The 21,860-nt window shown below is 50.1% G+C and overlaps 1 protein-coding gene across 2 annotated transcripts in view; it reads right to left on the bottom strand.

Annotated features, from left to right (window-relative positions):
- MXRA8 (matrix remodeling associated 8) overlaps positions 1-21,860 on the bottom strand; it is a 39,724-nt gene that overhangs the window by 7,951 nt on the left and 9,913 nt on the right. The window contains exons 2-9 of one of the 2 annotated variants that reach the window (XM_005292911.5): positions 20,808-20,831; positions 20,036-20,344; positions 19,301-19,402; positions 17,574-18,032; positions 6,821-6,979; positions 5,627-5,657; positions 2,571-2,647; positions 347-424 (exon numbers count right to left, since the gene is read on the bottom strand). In XM_005292911.5, the coding sequence (XP_005292968.2) occupies positions 347-424; positions 2,571-2,647; positions 5,627-5,657; positions 6,821-6,979; positions 17,574-18,032; positions 19,301-19,402; positions 20,036-20,344; positions 20,808-20,831 (1,239 nt within the window). The remainder of the gene's footprint in view (positions 1-346; positions 425-2,570; positions 2,648-5,626; positions 5,658-6,820; positions 6,980-17,573; positions 18,033-19,300; positions 19,403-20,035; positions 20,345-20,807; positions 20,832-21,860) is intronic. The other variant, XM_065575281.1, reaches the window with a different exon arrangement.

The following is a 21,860-nucleotide window of genomic DNA, read 5'->3' as shown; positions in this document are numbered from 1 at the left end:
GAGCACATTTCTGCTAGGAGGAGCTGGGGAAAGTACTATTTAAAAGACTGGAATAAACTATTCTAGCTCTGTGACATACTGGAGTGGGAAGAAAATTCTCCTCATCTGCTGCCAAGAGCTTTTAAGGCTCCTAATCACCACTTGTCACTTGTGGCTGCATGATGAGAGAACAGGAGCAGAACCAACTCCTCATTCCAGCGGCCACGTGTCGGGCTGTTTGGACATTCCCCCTTCATCTGTGGCTTGGGCTGCTGCAATCTTAGCACCATGCTCCCCGCCTCCCCCTAGCCCCCACAATAAAGAGCATCCAACCCAGCATTTAGTGGGTGGAGTGGGTCATCGGTACCTTTGTCTAAATCGATGATCTTTGCTGGGAAGCTCTTGGTCTGCTCGGCCCGCTCCTTCAGGATGTTGTTTTTGAAATCTGCGTGAGGAAAGAACGCAATTCAGAGGCCAGCCTCCAGCAGACCGTTAAAAGAAAGCTATGCTTTTCCGATTAGAGGGATGTGAGATTGTTCCTGACGGGCACTAGGTGCATCTCCAGATCGGTCATATTTGCAGAACTACTCAGATACTGGCAGGGAGGAAACATGTTTCCCCAGCTTAATCACTTCACTGGCATGGATCAAGTCTGAATACTTCAGCGTGCTGCCTTCAGTAACAGCCATGGATTGCTTAGGTCTGTAGCGAGATGCTCTGGATTAGCTGGGTGAAGGGCTCCCGGGAGCCTTTCCTGATGTCGTTATTTAAAGAATTTTGCTCCTAGGAAAACTCTCAGAAGATGCTGGCCCTCGGCAGGATTTTATCAGAGTTGTAGGAAGCCACCTGGTGCAGCCTGCCCCACCCCCCTGCACAGAATTATATCCCATCCTCTGCCCCCGGGGAACTCCTCTATTCTCTGTTGCTGCATTTCACACGCCTTCTATTTTTCTGGGGCCCATCTTGGGATCTCTGAAGCTCAGCCTCTGACTCTGTACCCCATGATTCTCCAAGCAGTCCCTCCCTCCAGAGGATAGACTATGGGTAGGCCTTTATTTGGACTGCATAGAACAAAACAGAGAAAGGGCCAAATTCTTCCCTGAGGTACCAGTGAGTCCACTGACATACCCTGAGACACGCTGGGGGTGAGTTTGGCCCCCTATGCTCAGCTTGGTACACCAAAGAGGAACAGGATGACTTTAAATGCAATCTTCCCCAAGCTTGAACAATGAGAAGGACCTCGTCTGGGAGGAGGACCTGATTAACCACCCAAACCAGGAACTCCAGGCTTCCATTTCAAGCTCCTGTAAAAAGAAGGAGGATCTATCTCCAGCTTTGTTACGGGATCCCCCGGGTATGCCCACACGTCCATGCAGTGACCCTTATGTAAGCCATCACTGAGCCTGGCTTGCATCCCTTTACTTCAGCATAGAGTCATAGACTTTAAGGTCAGAAGGGACCACTATGATTGTCTAGTCTGACCTCCTGCACAACTCAGGCCACAGAATCTCACCCACCCACTCCCGCAACAAACCCCTAACCTACGTCTGAGCCATTGAAGTCCACAAATCATGGTTTAGAGACTTCAAGGTGCAGAGAATCCTCCAGCTAGTGACCCGGGCCCCACGCTGCAGGGCTCTGACCATGAGATCCAACACTGGTTTTAGTCTTCTATACTCTAGGGACCCAAGAATCAGCCACTCCCAACTTCACCTCCTAGGATATTCCTCGGGGTCCTTTTGCCCCTGTTTCTCCTGAACCTCCAAAGAAGAAGCCCATGTCTCAGCATGATGGTTTGCAGCATCCAGGGAGGACCTGATTGCAATGGACTGAATAAAATTTGCTACAGTGGAAGATGGGAGGCAGGGAATGGGGCTGGCTCATGACCTTCCTCTTTCTCCAACTCAGTCAACTGCTGTTCATACCCTCTTCTGGGAGGGGAGCAAGGTCAAGTGGTTAGAGCAGGGACCTCAGAGGCTGGATTTTGGGATTCTATTTCTATCTCTCCCAATGACTCACTGCGTAGCATTGGACACGTTATTTAGTTGGTCTGTGCCTCAATTTGCCCATCTGTAACATGGGGTTAATGACCAAGTGCTTCGAGACTCTTTGATGGTAGACCCTAGAGAAGTGGCTTCGTGATTATCATCCTTATAACACCCCTTCACAGAATGTTGTGCAAATTTTTGTCCTGTTTTTGCATCACATGGCTTCGCATTCCTGTCCATTTTGCTATGAACTGCAGGGTTCAAAGAAGCCCAAAAGTTCAAAGGGAAAGTAAAGAGTTTTGCCCGGTTTCCCCCAAACCCATAAATCAGCCCCGAGGTCATCCCAAAACTCCCAGTCACCCAAAACTCAAGCCCCCAGGTTCAGTCCAACATTTTTGGCAAACTTGGCCCAAGTTTTAGGTTTGTGGGCTGAGATTTCCAAAGCTGTGTACAGATTGTGGATGGACAACTCTCACAGAAATGAATGAGAAATCGGACAACCAACCAAATCCTTTAGATGGCTTGGGAAATCTCAGTCGTAATTCGTTTTGATCCAAGGGTTGAGAACTGCTGCAGGAAACATCCTGCTGATTCAACACATACCCAGCCTTATGTCTTCGCTTTTGTACTGGGTCAGGTCGGTTGTGTCAACTGAAAACTCTTTGAGGTTCATGTCCTTCCTGACAAAGGGAACGAGAAAAAAAAAATCACAATTTGCCAGATATTTTCTACACTTGGTTCCTTTAACTCTCTTCATTTTTGCAGGTTGTTCCCCATTTCTCTCACATCTTTCCCATCACCTCTGCTCCCAACATTCCAGCCAATTCCTGATCTTCAGAGGGGGTAATTTCAGAGCAGTGTACTGGGGGATTGCTGCTGTACCACGCACATTAAAGCTAAGGGGAGCGCTGTGATTAAATCATCACCCACTGCTTTGAAGATTTATCCTTTAACAATAAAGACCCAAATCACTAAGTTTTAACTGTTCTCTTTCATCACACTTTCCTTTAGGTGTAACCCAGATGGAAAAGCCCAAGGAGATTTCATAGGCAATGGTAACCTTTTCTATAGGTGTGACGCTCTGTACCTCGGGGGGACACCCTACACCCCCATGTTCATCTTTATAAAATGATTGTGTGGGATCCAATGCCAAGTTTGTCATGTTGGGTGTCTTCGGAAGGCTCGTGAGGCCCTGAGCATGGTTGTTATAGTGATGTTTTAGTAATTGTTACAGTGATGTTATAGTAAGGTTACAGGTTATAATTTCATGTATATAGTTATGAGGCTGAAAACGTATCCTCATGGCTTAAAGCAAGCCCAGGGAAAAACTCTCCAAGAACAGAGAGTCAGTTCACACCTCATCAGGGCATGGATGGGACAAACCCAGCCCAGCCTCACAGGAACAATGGACACTGGCTCATGCAGCAACAAAAGAATCTGTTAGACCCTCAAGGGAGTCACCACCTTCCTTCGGGCAGTATGGGACTGCGATGAGGTAATGCTCACCTGACTCTGAAGGCGGAGGGGGGGGAGAACAGAGGGAAGAAAGGACATGATAAAAGAAGCATCTAAGTCTGTAAGGACTTTTAAAGTGTTAAGATCAGCTTAGAATGCGTTTTGCTTTTAGTTCATTTGACCAAATCCGACTTGTTGTGATTTGACTTATAATTACTTACAATCTATCTTTATAGTTAATAAATCTGTTTGTTTATTCTACCTGAAGCAGTGCGTTCGGTTTGAAGCGTGACAGAGACTCCCCTTGGGAGAACAAGCCTGGTGCATATCAATTTCTTTGTTAAATTGATGAACTCCTATAAGCTTGCAGCGTCCAGCGGACGTAACTGGACACTGCAAGATGGAAGTTCCTAGGGTTGTTTCTGGGACGGGAGATATTGGCTAGTGTCATTCGCCTGCAAGTAGCTGAGAGCAGCTGACATGCCAGAGGCTGCGTGTGAACAGCCCAGGAGTGGGGTTCTCACAGCAGAGCAGGGTAAGGCTGGCTCCCAAAGTCAAGGATTGGAGTGGCCTAGCAGATCACCAATCTGGATAACACCAGAGGGGAACATCACAATAGATTTTTGGGTGACCATTCCAGAGAATTTAATCGAAAACGTTGTACACCTTTAGAATGGTAGGAAAACCCTGCACAAGGAGCTCATTCGCTATTAAATAGTAGAGGTTGTAGGGTATCTTCTGCAGAACCCTACCAAATGTCTACAGAACCTTATTGGTTGCACTGGAGGCAGTGTGATCTAGGAGATAGAGCACAGCATTGCGAGTCAGGAGACCTGGGCACTAATCCTGGCTCTGCCAGGGTATGTCTACACTGCATTGTAAACCCAGGTTTGTGGGACCTGGGCTTGTGGACCTGGTGTTTCCAAGCCCATGCTTGAGCGTCCAGACTGCATTGTAAACCTGGGCTTACAATCACCAGACTCAGGTCTCACAGCTGTGCTAACGCTTCCATACTGCACAATGCTGACCGTCTGATTCGGGTCTGAGGCTGGAGCTGAGTCCACACTACCGAATGACAGGGCTTGGACCCAAGACACAGGGCTCTGACTCACACCCCTAGCAGGGTCCTAGGACCTGGGTCCTGTGTGCTTGCTGGCCCGAGGCAGACTGGTTTATGTCTGGACAGAAAGGGGGCTTGAGTTCAAACCTGAGTCAGAGCCCAAGCTTAGTGTGAAGTGTAGACGTATCTCCACTGACCTGCTCTGTGACCTTCTGCAAGTCACTTGGCCTTGTTGTGCCTCGTTTTCCTCCCACCCTTTCTCTGTCTTGTCTATGCAGACTGTAAGATCTCTGGGTCAGGGATGGTTTCTTACTATATGTAAGTACAGTACCTAGCACAATGGGGCTATGATCTCAGTCAGGACCTTGAGGTGTTGCCTTAATACAGGTAATAAAATCCCTAATACATTCTATCAGACTTTTCTCATAAAGGAAGTGAACACACGACAAAATGGTCTCACACAAGGGAATCACGTCTCCCACTGAAGTCAGGGGAACGTCACCACCTCTCTCGCTCTCTCTGGCCAAGGGAAGAGGCACCATCCTCTCCCACAGCATGTCAGCCAAAGGTCTCTTCCTTACAGAGAAATAAACGGAGAAGCACAAGTCCCAGAAATGGGACCAAGATGCAAAGAAAGTTGAAGGGGACTTAGGCACAGGCGTGTGTCCAGGACAACCGCAGCAGTGTTTGCCCCAAACCTGTGCACTTTGTGCCTTTAACATGAACTCCTGGGGGTATCTTTAATGAAGCGCTGTTTATTTTAAGGCTCAGTTCCTAGCGTGTAAGCAGAGGAAATCCAGCTACTGACCCAGCGCTCCAACGACCGCTTGCCCATTTTGGTAGGGTTCAAGCTGCTCACCAGGGATGGGGATCCCAATTCTTGTGTACAGCACCAAGCACATAGCAATGGCCATAATTAGGGAGTGAGCTGCAGGAGAATCAGCGGGAAGGCAGTGAATAAAGCCTGTCAATCAACATGCTTGTTGCATGACTATGCACTTCACAGAGACACCGTCAGCCGGTGGACAGCCCTGGTGGCATTACGGCACGTGACAGCACTGAGAATCTGGGCCCATATTCTTCAAGATGGAGCCTTTCGCTTTGTTCAGTGCTCATTTACTACAGATCGGGGATTCCTACTTACTCTTCGTATTTCTTCACGTTGTACTCGTAGCCTAGATGGGGAAAGAGACACGCAGTGAGCAGGAGCAATGACGTCATTCTACCCAACCCTCGGACTGGGGCTGAGAGGACGGCTCACCGTGGGCCTGGCTTTCACAGCCCAACCACATGCCCGCCCGTGTGCATCCCAGCTCCATTGCCCCAGGACGCCATCCCAGCTACCCCTTCTCCCAACCCACTGACCAGTCATGTTTTGTTCCTAAATCTTCACCTGTTGTTCCACCCTTCCCAGACCAGCAGATGACTGGCGACCAAAAGCTTTGGTCTTCTTTATTTGTCACGTCTTCCTCTGGTATTTCAGCCATGGACTTTTCGGGGGTCACTCCCTGCCCCATGCCGCTGCACTCACTAGGTCCATGGTACATCCTCCCAGGTAAGACAGGACAGCCATTGAGAACTGTGTCTATCGTGGGCCACAGGTACCAGGCTACAGCCATTAGGTCTGTGACCTTTCCAAAAGGTGGGTATCAGGCTAGATTTCTTCACCCTGCCTTGGATGGAACTATGATCTCAGGGGTCCTCTTCTCCTTAGGACGACCTTGGCCCAGATTCTGTTCTCATTTGACACTGAGGTGAACCCAGTGTAACTCCATTAAAGTGAGTGGAGTGGCTCTGGATTTACAGCAGTGACACTGAGATCAGAATCTGGTCCCCTGGTGTTTGGGTCCCTACCCCACACAAAGACTGGCAATCCAAGGGCACCACTGAGGAGGCCGACACTGCTCCCCACCCCTGCTCGCCATAGTGTACGTGGCTATTTCTGTAGGCACGTATCTCCTTCTGCAGGGGGAGAGTCACCCACGGCATAGGGTCCACACAAGGCCGAAGACACCAATTACACCTCACTTCGCCCCTAGGTGGTGCATTGGGTTTTACACAGTTTGGGCAGAGGCAACGTGTAACTGTTGATTGTATGTGTGTGTGTGTGTGGGGGGCAGTTTAAAGGTTCGGAGGGGGACGTGTGACCGCCCCATGCTCTGATGACTATCACACCCATCTTACTGAATGGTCTCTCTTCAGGCCCATTCCTGCAAACCCACCACGAGCCCCACTGCCTTCAGCACGATGCTCAGCAGCAAGTGCTGGGTCCTTAAGCCGGGTAACACCCCTGGAGACTTTCCCATTGGCGCCCTTTCCCTGCCGGCCAGGCGCTTACCTCTCCTCCGGTGTTTGCGGGTAACGAGCACCACAATGATGAGGAGGATGAGGAAGAGGAGCAGCGTTGCCAGGATGTAGCCCAGCTGCTGGAAGAAATGCACCCGGCTCTCAGGGATGATGACGTTGATCACGTTATGGCCCCTGCCTAGGTTTGGATCTGGCGTTGGCGAGAGAAAGCAAAGCAGAATAAAATGGTAGCGCCCACGTGTCTGGAGCAAAGCAGAACACGGACAGGGTGGTGCCTGGTTCAAAGGTAAATCCTTTTTGGTAACGGCTTTGGAACCTAAACGTGCCCCAGCGTGGGGAAGGAGAGAAGTTATTCTTCACACCCTCTTTTAAATGCTGTTGTGCATCGGGGCACAGAACGGCGGCCATTTCCACCCCAGAAATGGCTGCATTTCAGTGAGGAATGAGTGAGCCCCATAGATACAGGCTGTAACGTCCAGTGGGAGCCTTTTCGATGAAAGGGGTCCCGTTAGAGAGAGGCCTGAAGCTAGCCCTACCTCCGAACAGCCTCTCATCACGTTGGAACTGGCTCCAGCGCTGGCTCGCCTCATTTCCATGAAGGGACGAACTAAAACCCCAAAGCAAACGCACTGCCCCTGTTGGGCCAACAGATTTACCTTCCCTGGGAGCAAGTTTATGGAGTGTCACAATAACCGCACATGCTGATGGAAAAGGTGCAAAAAGGGGATCAGGGAGACTGAATGAGTCCAAACTAAAAGGCCTCCTGCTATAATTTAAGGGCTGCGTAAAGCTCATGCCTGGTAAACGAGAGACGTGTGGGACTAGAACTCAGTGACCCAAAACCGGGGTGCTGGAAATTACGTCTAATTGGTGAACAACATAATAAGGGGTGGGGCCACTCCACCATCACTCCCTTTTGGGGCTCTTAACAAGAAGAGACCTTTGTGGGGAAATAAGTGCAGAGACGGATGGGCAGAGGGGGCTACTGCAACATGGGTTGATTGAAAGAAGGGGACGGAGCAAGCTTCACCACCATGGCTGCTACCCCCTCCACATCTCCCCCCACACCCCTTCTGTGTAATAAGAGTCTGGCTTAGCTGGCCACATTTTGCAACACTGCTGTCAGCCTGTGACCAGAGAGGCAGATAAAAGCAATCCCCGAAACGGACCGATGCTCATTACGGTTCGCCAGGTCTCGGAGTGGTTGGTAAGACCATGCACGCATGGTGCCTGTTTTTTCCCAGCAGTGAGATTGCAAGTGAAAGTCAACAGAGGTGCTTTTTCTGTCTGTCTGATTCTTCTCTTTTCCTCCTAGTACAAGTTTGGCTTGTTTTGTCTTCAAGAAGCCGGATCGGACTATAACAGCAACAACCGCTCCAACCCCCCTCAACAGGGCCGGCTCCAGGCACCAGCCTGGCAAGCAGGTGCTTGGGGCGACCGCTCCGGAGAGGGGCGGCACGTCCAGGTATTCAGCGGCAATTCGGCGGACGGTCCCTCACTCCTGCTGGGAGCAAAAGACCTCCCGCCGAATTGCCGCCGCAGATCACGATCGCGGCTTTTTTTTTTTTTTGGCTGCTTGGGGCGGCCAAAACCCTGGAGCCGGCCCTGCCCCTCAACTAACTTCTTCTCTTTCCCCCACAAGGACAGTTATCACCATCTCTGTCACCATCTCCGACTGTCAGACACGGGCGGTCCCTTTCTAAGAGCTCCCTTCAGCTACCGGAAAAGGGAACAAGGAACGTTCCCTTTCCCTATTCAATACGGTACATTTCAAATGCATTAACCGTCTTTCCTTCTTCTCTGGGTCTTTAATGAAAGGTTTCCATGGATAATTAGTGGTGATTGCCATGCTGCTAAGCAGGCTGAGGTCTCTGGATATCAAACCCTGACCCTGTTTCATGTTGGACGGTGGCAGGGTCATAGGCTCACATTAACACCTTGGGCCCCTTGATTCCATCTAAATTAACACCACACACCCCTCTGGACGTGTGGATTATTATTTCTCTCTTCTTCTGAGCTTGGAGGCTCCCAGTTGAGATCAGGACCCACGGGGCTGAGGACTGTGCACACCCATGGTAAGAGACAGCCCCTGCCTTTAGGAACATATGATCCTAAGGATTATTGATCCCAATTAACAGAGTGGGAACTGAGTCACAGCGAGATTCAGTGATGCGAGCAAAGTCAGGCAGGGCCTAGAGAGCAGAACTAGGAAGTGAACCCTGCTCCCCCGAGAGTCTGGCCAACTCTCTAATCACTAGAGCATCTGCCCTCTCTGCTGCACAAGGCATTAATAATCATTCTTTAACATGTGCTCATGTTTAACGTTCCCAAGCCTTTCCAGGGAAGCAAACATGCTGTTAGTGACTCTTACCGATTATCACTGCACTGCTCCTGTCTAGCAAAGAGGGCGAGTCCAGGGAGCAGCAAGGAGAGCCCCAGGTGCCTCTGCATGAGAGCCGAGCGAGCTTTTCTGGTCGCTTTAGACATGCTCTGCACTGCTCCGGCTCCAGACGGCTAACGGGTGAAGCAGCCCGGCCCTGCCAAGTGGTATAATTTATGGAGTGGAAGGAATTTGCAATGCCGAAGAATGAATTTTCTTTTAAATAAAACAAAATAAATAACTAAGAACACAGCGAAAAAGCCAGAAATCCATTCCATTTCTGGGCGCAGCAGCTTGTCGATTCCAGTTGCTCGTCTTCCAAGCAGGGAAGGGAAATAGAGTTTGTACATGGAACGTTTTTCTAGAGCCTGAATAATTGGGTCAATGCTCTCTCCCTCCCTCCCCCCGAAAAAAGAGAAGGAAATATTTGTTTGCAAGAGTCGGGGGGTTAGATAAATCCTGCTGAAGGATAGATAGCAAAGCCCTGAGACATACCATGCTGTGGGGGACTTCCCTTTGAAGCAGAGTTCAAAGCAATGCCGTCTCCTGGAGACTGGGAATGTTCACATAGCACCAGACAAATGCCAACTGGGAATTCTAACCTGAAAGCTGCTTCAGAGTTAAATTCCTATGTTAGTGAGAGAAAGTAAGGGGGAACATCTAAAGAGCCATCGTACCCTGCAGTATATTTAGGCAGAATTCCCTAATGGTTAAAGCAGGGACCAGGAATCCTGGGTTCTATTCCTGGCTCTGCACTCTCATACTCAAACTTCCTAAGTGTTCTGGTTCCTTAGTTTCCCCAGTGTCTATATAGTAATTAAAAAGGCTCAAATTCTGCTCACTGTTATACCAGAGTCAATCCATTACTTTGGATTTACACCAGTCTAAAGGAGAGCAGAATGTAGCTCCCTCTTTTCTTTGTAAGTGTATTTTGGTGCTCATGAGAGTGGGGGGCTAATAACAGAGACAAATGGCAGGCACTGAGCAGCAGACTTTTCCCCCACCATCCCCGGCCCACCATGCACAATATTGCCAAGAAAGAACTTCCATCTTTCTGCCAACACTCCTGTCCTAAGCAAAGGCTATGCTATGCCAAACTGGAGGGTGATTTTGCAGTGTGGACCAAATGACCATCGAGACTAGAATGAGACCACCGGGGCCTGTCTCAGCTGGGACACGATTGCCCCTGGTTTGAACCCAGCTCTCCGTTTGTGTCAACCTTGCCTGTGCAGCCAGATCTCCCCAGAGCCTTTTTAGTCATTCCCCGGTAAGTGACGTGACACCTCCAGAGTATCGGTTAAGCGCAGCGATGATCGGCTGTCAGAGGAATGTCGCTGCTGAGCGAAGCCAGCGAGTTCATTATGACTCCAACAGCTGGTTTTGCTTTTCGGGCCATTTGAGAATGTTATAAACTATTCCGTTCCATCAGTACAGGAACGCAAACGCAGCCAGGGTCCAGAAACTCCACATTCCCTACGATCAACGAAGCGCTGAGCACCCTGACCCAAAGGTCCAGGACCCCAGTTACAGAAGGGCTAATGGGCCAGAGCAAATAGCCCATTAAACCAATCAGCCAAACTTCAATTAAACACTTGAGTGACCCAGGACCCCTGGGCATTAGGAGATGCTAAACTGGGGATCAAAATGAAGAATTGAGGCAGCTGCTCAAGAACAGGTAGGAACCAGGAAACCCTCCAGCTGTCTCTGGGTTGGGTCCTGCTCTGGGAGGAGCAGGAAGTGGGACTAGAGATACATCCCCAGTGCATGTACTGTGAAAGTGACTCCTGCCAGCCAGGCCAGGATTCCGCAGGGCAGGCCCAGGCCGAGCACTTTGCTGCTGCTCCCAGCAAGAGTGAAATGCCAGTGCCCCCCGCTGATCACAGCATGTGTGATTGGACGGCTGGACACACCCCGGCCAGAAAAGCATGGCCCCCTGCGGGACATGGTGCCTGGGCTGGTATGTCCGTTGGTCCTGTCCCTTCATGCTCTGCTGGTTGTACTGGGGAAGAAGCTATCTATATCCTTTTCCTGTCCTCGTAGACCTGCATAGCGCAGGGCTGGATTCAGCCCTCGCTGTGAAGTCTTTTTGCCACGAGAGTTTGACAGCTATAATACTGGAACACACAGGAGTGGTCCACCTGGGAAGCCATTTGTTACCAACTTGGTAAGAGCAGCAGGGCATTCTGGGAAGGGGAGGTACAGCAGGGTGCAGAGTTCTGAAAGCCTGATGGTGTCTTCGCTAAGCTTTGTGGAAGAAACCCAGTTAGACCCGGTTCAGAACCTGAACACTGGATCTGAGCCCTCCTGAACTTTCGAGGAGCTTGGATCCAGATCCAAACAATTCAACCTGGGCCGCTCTCTTCAATGGGCCGGACAGAACATCCAGAACCCTCAGACTGAGGAGAAGTTCAGCTGCAAAGCCAATGGATGTGAAATGCACAACACGGCCCCGTCATTAATGAGGGGGAAGGGTCTTTGGTTGCCATGGGGTCAGTGTACATTCAGGGAGAGGAACAAGCCCCCGATAATAAGGCAAAGAATCTATTTAAACCACTCCCGTGCCTCAGTTTCCATATCTGTAAAATGGCAAAAATAACTGACTTGCTCCACAAGGGTGCCGCGCGTGTTAATTAATGACTGTCGAGTGCCCACGATCCTGCGGTGAAAGGCCTTGGTTATGTACATAGAGCTCCTGGCTTCGGGGCAGGTTGTTTTGTTTGTTTTTTTAAACATACACATCTTGGGAAACTGAGCCAAAAACCTAGAGCCAAAGATGACGCCCTGGAAATGCCAACATCACCACCGGAAAATCGAGAGGCTCGGCAAGAGCCCTGCGTGGTCTGATGGGTTTGTCCTCCAGCCCAATCGTGTATCCCTCTTTTACTACCATCGCTACCCACTGCGCCAACTGTTGCTGGCTGGCTCTATTGGGGGTGAACTCTTGTCACCACAGCCAGGCTTAAAAAAATATTAAAAACCATCAACATCAACTACTTGCTGCAAATCTCCACGTTGTTAAAGGCGACAGTAGCTGCCACACAGAGGAAGCAACCACACGGGCAGAGGTTTAAACCAGCGGACAGCATCCACAGCATGGCAGCTTACTGGTCTTTTGCCTTCCCCTGACATCGCTTGCTAGAGAGGGTTGGAGTTGGCTTAGCCTTTTGTAAACACTGGGGATTTCACTAACAGAACAAAGAATAGATCTGAAACAGTTTGGGGCCTCTTGTGGTTTATTTTATTAAGTATTATTTTTATTAATTATTATTATTATTAACACCTAGCTGTTATCTAGTGCTTTTCACCAGTAGATCTCAAAACACTTTACAAAGGAGATCAGCATTTTACAGATGGGGAAACTGAGGTACCAGGCAGTGAAGTGACTTGCCCAAGGTCACTCAGCAGGCCAGTGGCAGAGCCAGGAACAGTATCTCTATCTAGTATACAGTATCTCTTCCCCATTCTAGTTTTCCACCAAAGTGTAAGCTTAGGTGATGCTGCTTTATGCTACAAGCAAGAGCCAAACCTGCAATATTTCTAAATATCACATCCCCGTCTGCACTCAAGCCACTGCACTAAAGTTCCCTAAAATAGTCAATACTAGTTAACAAAAGAGGTGAGCTCTAACATAGCCAGCAATGCAAGAGTTAAGGCACTGATATTCCCACACACATGCTCACAAATCAGACTATAAATCACTGAATTCAGTGGAGTTACACACCGAGGCCTCAATCCTGCAATCTGATCCATACAGGCGGACCCTTAGACCCGAAGTCCACAGGGCTCGGCATGGACGTGAGGGTCCACTCGCATGGATCAGGATACAGGACTGGGGACCAGGCATGCACGCAGCCATAGTCAAAATCCTTTCCTTGTTTCTCGCAAATACGGTATAATCCCATTTAGTTCCCTCGCTCCCATACGACTCCATTTAGGACAAGGAGGAATAATTAACAGGCTTGTGTTATAAAGGCGAACCTACCTCACAGGCATGTGAGACTTGAGGGACTCAATGTTTGTAAGATGCTCTGAGACCTTTGGTTGAAATATATGACAAACTTGCATTTTCAAAGGGCTGCTGCTTTATTTTAACCCACTGATTTTTAGTGCAAAAAATTAAGTAGGAAACAGCCTCCCGACATTCCTGCCACCAAAATACCAGGGGTCGGATCCCCGGTGCTAGTGTAACTGCGTCTAGCTTCACTTTGCACCAGCTGAGGTGCTGCAGGCAGCAGAGGACTGAGCATAGTTCTGTGAACTGTGCTACAATAAATCCGTCATTGAGATAATGGCCGGATTCTTCTCTCAGTTACGCAGAATCATTCCACTAAAGTCAGTGGCTTCCCTCTAGATTTATGCGGGTGCAACCAAGAGCAGAATCCAGCCCAGGTTTCTATTTGCAGCAGGATGAAGTTTCCTGTCTGGAAATGGCTCCAAACCTTGGAGCTACGCCTGAAACTGGAGCTGGTCATTGAGAAAGGTCAGCGCTTTGGTTCTGTTATCGCCTGACGTTTTCCTTTTCTTTCATTTCTCCCGGAAGTTTTTTTACAAGGGTGCGCAAGGAGTGGGGAGGTTCTGTCACGGCCACTCCCGCTGCTATTGAAACAGGAGCCGCTCTGGCATGCTGCATGGTGTCGATGGGTTTGGAACAGGCACACGAGACATTCCAGCTTCTCTCAAATTCCCATTGATTCAACAAATCCTTAGCGTGGCGCTTTGCAGGCCAGATGAGCACTCACCACCCAGAGGCCCAAAGGGGGCAAAGCTTAGCAGCTGAACCGACTTGCTTTGCTTTACCCAAGGCCCACTAGGGCCTGATCCAAACCCCGCTGAGATCCGTGGTCTTTAGATCAGGGCCCGAGGGCACAGCAGCCAGCCCTCATGGACCTGTTTAGCAAAGGCTCTGAACAGAAAAAATCCAGCTTGTGTGTTCTTCAAATGAGGCGTGTGTGGGGGCGGTGATCCTGGGCCTGATCCTTCTCCCACGGCCATCTCTGCAAATTTTGCCATTGCCTTCAAAGGGAACACGTTCCTCTGTGTCGTTTTTTGCTGTTGGCCAGAGGAGACCAGTGGGGGCTATTCGCATGAGTCAATATTACCGAGAGTTGCAGGATCAGGACCCAGTTTGCCAAAATGGCAGAAGGCTTCTTCCCTTCTTGTACTAATGCTTTGCACACAGGGCACAGTTCAGGCTCTGTACCCTTCAATAGCACCTGTCATCGGAGGATCTCAAAGCACTTTATGAATATCAACCAATGATGGCTCATGTCACTGCTGCAAGACGTTCTCTCCATCCTGTGCAGGCACAAAGCGATTACCCTGCTACTCGTGTGAGTGCGCGCTGCAGGACTGGACCCTACTGGATTTGTCCAAAGTCACAAAGCCAGTCACAGAGACTCAGCCAGAAAGAGAACCCAGGTGTCCTGACTCCCAGTTTCCCTGCGCTGATCCTTAGACTTCGCTTTCTCTTAAGTTCCTCCAGCACACTCTGACCTACAAGACTGTGTTTATTAATCCAGCTGCAGACATTGTTATCATTCAGTTAATGGAACATAGTCGCTTTAATTTATTTAGTCCTGTTCACTCCAATGAAATGTAAAGGAGTAAAGAGTAAAACCTCTGGCAAAAGTTTACCAGGGAGAAACAAAAACCACTGAACACAGGAAGAACAGTCGTTTGCTGCTTAAATTTAAATTAGTGTAAGGGACGAGAGGGCTCCCGAGACTGCTTCTTTGATTGTAGTAATTAATCCTTTCATTCTTTTTGCCAGTGACAAACCCTGGTGCAGGACCCAGACTACTGATATTATTTTTTTTACTGATATTACTGATTGAGTCAACGGTGTGCCCTTGTTGCCAAGAAGGCTAACGGCATTTTGGGCTGTATAAGTAGGGGCATTGCCAGCAGATCGAGGGACGTGATCATTCCCCTCTATTCGACATTGGTGAGGCCTCCTCTGGAGTACTGTGTCCAGTTTTGGGCCCCACACTACAAGAAGGATGTGGAAAAATTGGAAAGAGTCCAGCGGAGGGCAACAAAAATGATTAGGGGGCTGGAGCACATGACTTATGAGGAGAGACTGAGGGAACTGGGATTGTTTAGTCTGCAGAAGAGAAGAATGGGGGGGGGATTTGATAGCTGCTTTCAACTACCTGGAAAGGGGGTTCCAAAGAGGATGGATCCAGACTGTTCTCAGTGGGACCTGATGACAGAACAAGGAGTAATGGTCTCAAGTTGCAGTTGGGGAGGTCTAGGTTGGATATTAGGAAAAACTTTTTCACTAGGAGAGTGGTGAAGCACTGGAATGGGTTACCTAGGGAGGTGGTGGAATCTTAGCAGTTTTTAAGGTCAGGCTTGACAAAGCCCTGGCTGGGATGATTTAGTTGGGGATTGGTCCTGCTTTGAGCAGGGGGTTGGACTAGATGACCTCCTGAGGTCCCTTCCAACCCTGATATTCTATGATTCTATGATTATCTTGCACGTATCCAGCCCCTTGTCTCCCAACGTGCTTGATAGGCTCCATTAAACTGAAACACACTACACTGGGATCACTTTCCCCACCACTGAAATACAGCCATCGCTGGGGTGAAACACAGCAGCTATGGGACAGCCCACAGCAATACTAAGCCAACAGTTTTGAAGTGCAAATGATGAATATGTACTCTATTGAAAGCCAGGGGGCAATGTAATTACCCCACATTAGAATGCAGTCAGCATACTGAGACTCTCTCTCAGTGCTATTTCAAATTGACCAGGACATTAGTTAGGTATTTCCCCTAGATGGCAAGAGGGGACAGTACCGCTTGAGCCGTTTTGGGGACTTGATGCAGGATTGAACGACTAGTGAGCTAGTCTGTCTATATTAAATTGGTTCTAGCTCCTCCCATGTTTTGTCCACCTCCTGCTCAGGTGGTTACCAGTTCACTGACTGAACAAACAAAGAGCAAATCTGGATTCCTAGGGGACCCCCCCCTGAAATTGAAATGTAGATCTGCAAAATGGCAGCTGAACGTGACTCCCCAAGCCAAGGGATGGCAGCAAAACGGCCATAGGCAGAGAGAGTAATACATCTCTACTCCGATATAACGCAACCCGATATAACACAAATTTGGATATAACGCAGTAAAGCAGCGCTCCGGGGGGCGGGGCTGCGTGCTCCGGCGGATCAAAGCAAGTTCGATATAACGCGGTTTCACCTATAACGCGGTAAGATTTTTTGGCTCCCGAGGACAGCGTTATATCGGGGTAGAGGTGTATTTGTGTCCCAGCCTCTCCGTAAACTCAGCCCCCGGGCAATCTCTGTTTGATAATGCCTCTCTTTTCTGGATGCCGACCTATGGCCCAATGGGGAGACGCAGGCCTCCGTGGCTTGGAAAAGCCTCTTGCTGAAGCAGAACGGAGTTACTTAAAGATTTATGAAGCACGTTTAAATTCAGTATTAAGCAGCCAATAAATATTAAACCATGATGAATATTTTAAAATGTTAATAAAGAACAATAACCCAGAAGGCACAAAAATTATTAAACTGGGGAAGGGGAGTTGCCTGTGATGAGTGTGATGGTTCAGGGTTTGAACAGGCTTCAGAGAGCAGCTCATCCAGAGAAGAAAATGCGAGATATGGTAAAAAAAAAAAAAAAGGGGGGGGGGGGGAGGGGGGATCTTGGGGCCTGATTCTCCACCGCCTGGCATGGACACCTGTTCAGAGCGGGTGTGAAATGCTCCCACACCAGAATAGTAACCTTTGACATGCACTTTGCACCAGCGAATATAGTGGCACTAGATGCGAGGCAGAGAAGAATCAGACCCATTAGCTCCAAAGGTGCTGAGCATCTTTAACTCCCACTGACTTCAGTGTGAGCTGGGGGCAGGATCAGGCCCTGTCCAGAGGTTCCCAGGGTTTACTTTAAGACTGCTCTTTGCAGATGTTTTTCCCCTCAAGCAATCAGAGCACCCATCACCCGCACAAAGACACCAACCACCCCTCAGAACATAGGGGCAGATTCATTCCTGCATTGACAGAAGGGACGTTGTTTGAGTCTCATCTACTCCTGGCTGCAGGGTCATGTGTGGACCCTGGCTCAGGCTGGGGAAGCTCTCAGAGCATCTTGAAGTTGCTTCAATGGCCTCTGCGGAGCTTTGCAGGGATGCGGTCACACCTTGGTCACATCCCCTCCCTCCTTCCGGCCTGCCCCAGAGTGTCTCCTGAGCCCAGCGCTGTTGTGAGGGCAGAGCCATCTCTGCTGGCTAGAAAACCCTCTGGAACTGGAGGCATTTCCTGAGGGCAGGACCCATAGGCCTGCTCGATAGCCCCTCTCAGATGGCCTAGCTCAGCCCTAGGGCAGGGCTGTAGCTGTTCACCTCCTCCCCGGGAGGAAGGACCCCCCACCCTCGGAGGGTAACCTACCTACAGCTGGCACGATGTTGGGGTTAGTGAGGTTCACCACCTTCTTCTCTCTCACTGGCTCCATCACGGAGACCCGGAAGATCCTGCGCTCGTGGAGGCCGCAGTAGTGATGGTGGAGGTGGCAGGAGTACGTGCCCTCATCGGCGTTCTCCAGGGCTGAAATCCGCAGCGAGAAGTCGCCCAGAGCGAAGGCCGTCTCGGTGATGTTCATCTTCTGCCGGATGAAGAGAGGCCCGTAGGAGCGGCGCTCGCCGGAGGCGTACAGGTCTATGAGGCGGTCGGCCCGGTCGTGCGGGACCCCCGGGGGCTGCCTGTCCCAGTGGACCACTTGCTGCTCCTCCTCGCTGTGCCGCTCAGTCCAGATCTGGTTCCGGTTCACGCAGGGGAGCACCACGGTGCTGTCCTGCAAGGCAACGATCACGGCCTTCTCGCCATCCCAGTACCTCTTCACTTCCCTGGCTGCAGAGAGGACACAGGAGGCAGTTGGGTAAACATATACAGTCCCATTTCATCTAGAAACAACTCAGCACACACACCTTATTATACCTGATTGCCCCCGGCAGCTCTGCGGTCTAAAGACACCAGCCTTTCCTATGCTAGGAACCACCGAGAATGCTTTTCTGCTCTGCAGGACCCAAGGATCTCAAAGTGCTTCACAACCTGAGGCACATGGAGGGGAAGTGACTGGCTCAAACCTCACACAGAGAGTCTGTGCCAGAGCTAGGAATTGAACGCAGGACTCCTGGGTCCCCGTTTAGTGCTTTAACTGTAAGCCCATCCTTCCTCCCTGGTAGCTGAGAGTCCGTGGCTAGGTCTGCAAAGAAGGAAGAGCGGGCGCTCTCCAATGGCTGAAAATGGAATAGCAATAACAGACTTTATCTTCAACGTGCTAGGTCCCATCCTCCAAGCGTCTTAGGCAGTCTCCTTGCAGGAAATGCCCCCAGTGCCCTAATTACTGGAGGAGTTACAGGATCACTGGCTTGCAGGCTGTTCATGCTGACCACTAAAAAACAGAAAAGCAGCCTGGGGACAGACTGGGCGTTTCTATTCTACGAACAGAAACTTTCAGGGAGCGAGAGCAGAAAGCAGAAGACGCTGCTTCCTTCCCATCCCACCACCCACTTATACGAGTTTACCCGGACGCTTGCTGAACAGTCAGCCCTTCGCCTCTTCCGCAGCACAGCCGGGCAGGGCAGCCTCAGCTCTTCCCCAGGGCTAAGGAGACGGGGACCGGCAGGAAAGCCAGCCGGCTGCTCAACCTGGACAAGATGGAGGTGAAGCTAGCGGGCAAGGGGGAACGTCTCCAGCCAAGTGGTGCCGTCGGTGGCAGTCCCTAGAAGAGCCCCCCCGGTCTACCCCAGAGGCTGTGACACAGCAAGACTCCAAGAGTAGAGAATGAAACCTCACAGCTGCATGGTTGCTAGAAGCTGCAGTGAGCACGGATGTCTTCTGAGGTGCAGCAACATTCAGGTGCAGCTCCCGTGACCCTATCCTGCATGGTGTTCTGCCTCTGTACAAACCCCCCCTGATTTCAGTGAGGCAGTGGGTGGGAGCAGGGGCTCAGGGCCCAGGGTGCTAGCCCTGGGTAGTACACCTGTGAAACCAACAAGGCTCTACGTGAGCCCAGAGTTCTCGGTCAGCCTGGGGCCCGAGGTATTGGGCATGGGACGTACTTGCCCCCCGCAGAGGGACCAATACCCATCATTTGCATCAGCATGCGCCTTTACCTTTCTCAGTGACCTCCAGCTGGATTTTCACCGTTTCGTACAAGTGGCAGTAGTGATGGTGGAGGTTACAGGAGTACGTGCCTTGGTCGCTCTCTGCAACATCTAGCGCAGGAGGAGAAAAAGACCATTTAAGAGCAAGGTGACGATTGTTTGCGGTTGTTTATGCAGCACGCCCCCAGGCAGGGCGGCACAGAAGGAGCTTTAGACGAACAGGGCCAACGTCTCACTGCAGTTACATGCTCATTGGAGCTCATTCTTGTTTGTTTGAATTATTATTTGGCATTTCAGTAACACCAGCCCCAGCCAAGCTTGTGCGAGGCATTGTAAGAGACCCAGAGAGCTCACAATCTGCAGACAAGACAGACAGAGAGTGGGAGAAAGGCAAGATTCTTATCATGTTACAGGTGAGGAAAACGAGGCACAGAGTGATTAAGTAACTCAACCAAGGCCACACAGAGAGTCCATGACAGTGCTGGGACTGGAACCCAGACCTAGTCCAGTGCTTTACCCAGAAGGTCATCCTTCCTCTTGACACACTGTGATTAAGACTTTCAAAGTGGTTGCAAGGCCCATTTCTCTTAAAAGGTGGTTACTTTACTAGTGGTTAGAACACTGCATTTCCTGAGTCTCAGATGACATCAGCCTGCCCTTCCCCTTAGGAAATCTCAGTACAAGAGCATGGAGCTGCAGCTCTTTAGAAGCAATGGAAGGAGAGATCCCTTTGGCTCCTGGTACCTTTGATCACCAGTGAGAAGTTGCCATCTGCGAATGCATTCTCGGGCATGGCTATCCTCCTTTGGTTGTAGGAGCTGTACACCCGCTGCTCCCCAGCTGAGTACATGTCACACAGCCTCTCCGCCTTGTAATCGCCATCCTGGTTGCTATACAAGTCCCAGTGGACCACACGCTGGCGGTCATTCAGACGGTCCTGGGTCCAGATCATGCGGTAACTCTTGCAGGTCAGGACAGTTTGGGATCCAGCCACGGCGCTGACATTCGACACCGACACCACCACGCTCTCGGGGTTCAACATGTCAGCTGGGACTGTGGGCAGAGAGAGGGAGAGGCCGGACTGATGGGGCATGAAGTGGGGAAGGATGCATGAAAGCAGCAGGTTGGTCATGGCAGCATGTTCTAGAATCTATGCATGTCCGGCAGGGGCTCTAGGCTCACGGGCAGCCAGGCAGTTCCCCGTTCCTGGCCAATGGGAGGTGCAGAGTTGGTGCTTGGGGTGGGGGCAGTGTGCAGAGACCCCTTGGCCGCGCCTCCTCCTAGGAGTCGCTGCCGGACATGTTGCCACTTCTGGGAGCTGTGTGGGGCCAGGGCAGGTAGCGAGCCTGCATTAGCCCTGCTGCACTGCTGGACTTTTAGCGGCCTAAAATTTCCCGGATTGGCTTTAGTAGCCTCCGGGAGATCGAGCCCAGTACCGGGAGGGTTGGCAACTCTAGTCAGTTCCCATACTTCTAACGATCCTAAAACCAGGACAGATTCAAAGGGTGTCACTTACCTGAATACAAATGAACAACAGACCCTGTCAAAGGAGAAGAGAAAATAACGTTACTGACAAAGTAAATGAGAGAATATTAAATATATTCATAGCCAGCAGCAAGCATCTTTCCTTTATTTTTATTATTCCATCCTTCAGCCCTTCTTCAACATTATGATTATTTAATATTTATATTGTGCTAGCAGTGATGGCCTCAGAGCCCGTCTGGGCCCCATGGTGCTAGGCCCTTTACAAGCATAAGAAATGAGAGTCCCTGACCCAAAGAACTTCCAGTGAATGGAAAAAACAAGCAGGCTGGAGCAGGAGGTGGAGACACGGGGTCAAAAATATACTCGGATTTGGTCTTGGCTTTGCAGAGATAACCTGAGGCATCAGATTAAACTATGGGCCAGTAGTTTACCATGCTAATTAACTCTCTTCACCACCTTCAACCCCAGCGATCTGTCTGGCCCCTCCTCCCATCTTTTTCATTATCTGGATTCTCTTCTGTTCATTTTACTCGTACCCTGGTCTAGGTGATAATTAGAAAAAGGAGCTACGTGGATTGGAAACTTATCAGTGGCCTGGTATTTGTGGTAACTTTCAGAGGCCAAACCCTGTACCCACCAACCCCCCAACTGAAATGAATGGGCCATTCATGTCAGTGGAAGGAAAACAGGGATTTCTTCCAGTGCTTGCATTCACCTTTAATGTGCTGGTTGGACTAGAGGGGAGTTTATATCCCCAATTTAACTTCCCCTCAGTTGGTCCTACGGAGGCAACTTCTCGCCCGTTAAATATCTTAATTCTGTTCAGGAGCCACCAGAATAAAAAAAACAACAACTAAGCATGTAAATGCAATGCACCAGTTCCTCCCAAGATCAGGCCTTAAATGTGTATGTAACTTACGCCTTCTAATGGGTGCAGCCTACAGACAGGATTTGAACCTGGCCTTAAGGGTATGTCTACATAGCAACTGGGAGGCATGACTGCAACTCACGTAGACATACCTGAGCTAGCTTTGATCGAGTTATCTTGCTAAAATAGCAGTGTGGTTATGGCTGCCTGGGCAGC

This window comes from Chrysemys picta, chromosome 21 (genome assembly GCF_011386835.1).
Source record: "Chrysemys picta bellii isolate R12L10 chromosome 21, ASM1138683v2, whole genome shotgun sequence".
Taxonomy (NCBI): Eukaryota; Metazoa; Chordata; order Testudines; family Emydidae; genus Chrysemys; species Chrysemys picta.
Note: the sequence above shows the minus strand (reverse complement) of the source record. Positions and strands in the feature narration are given on the sequence as shown.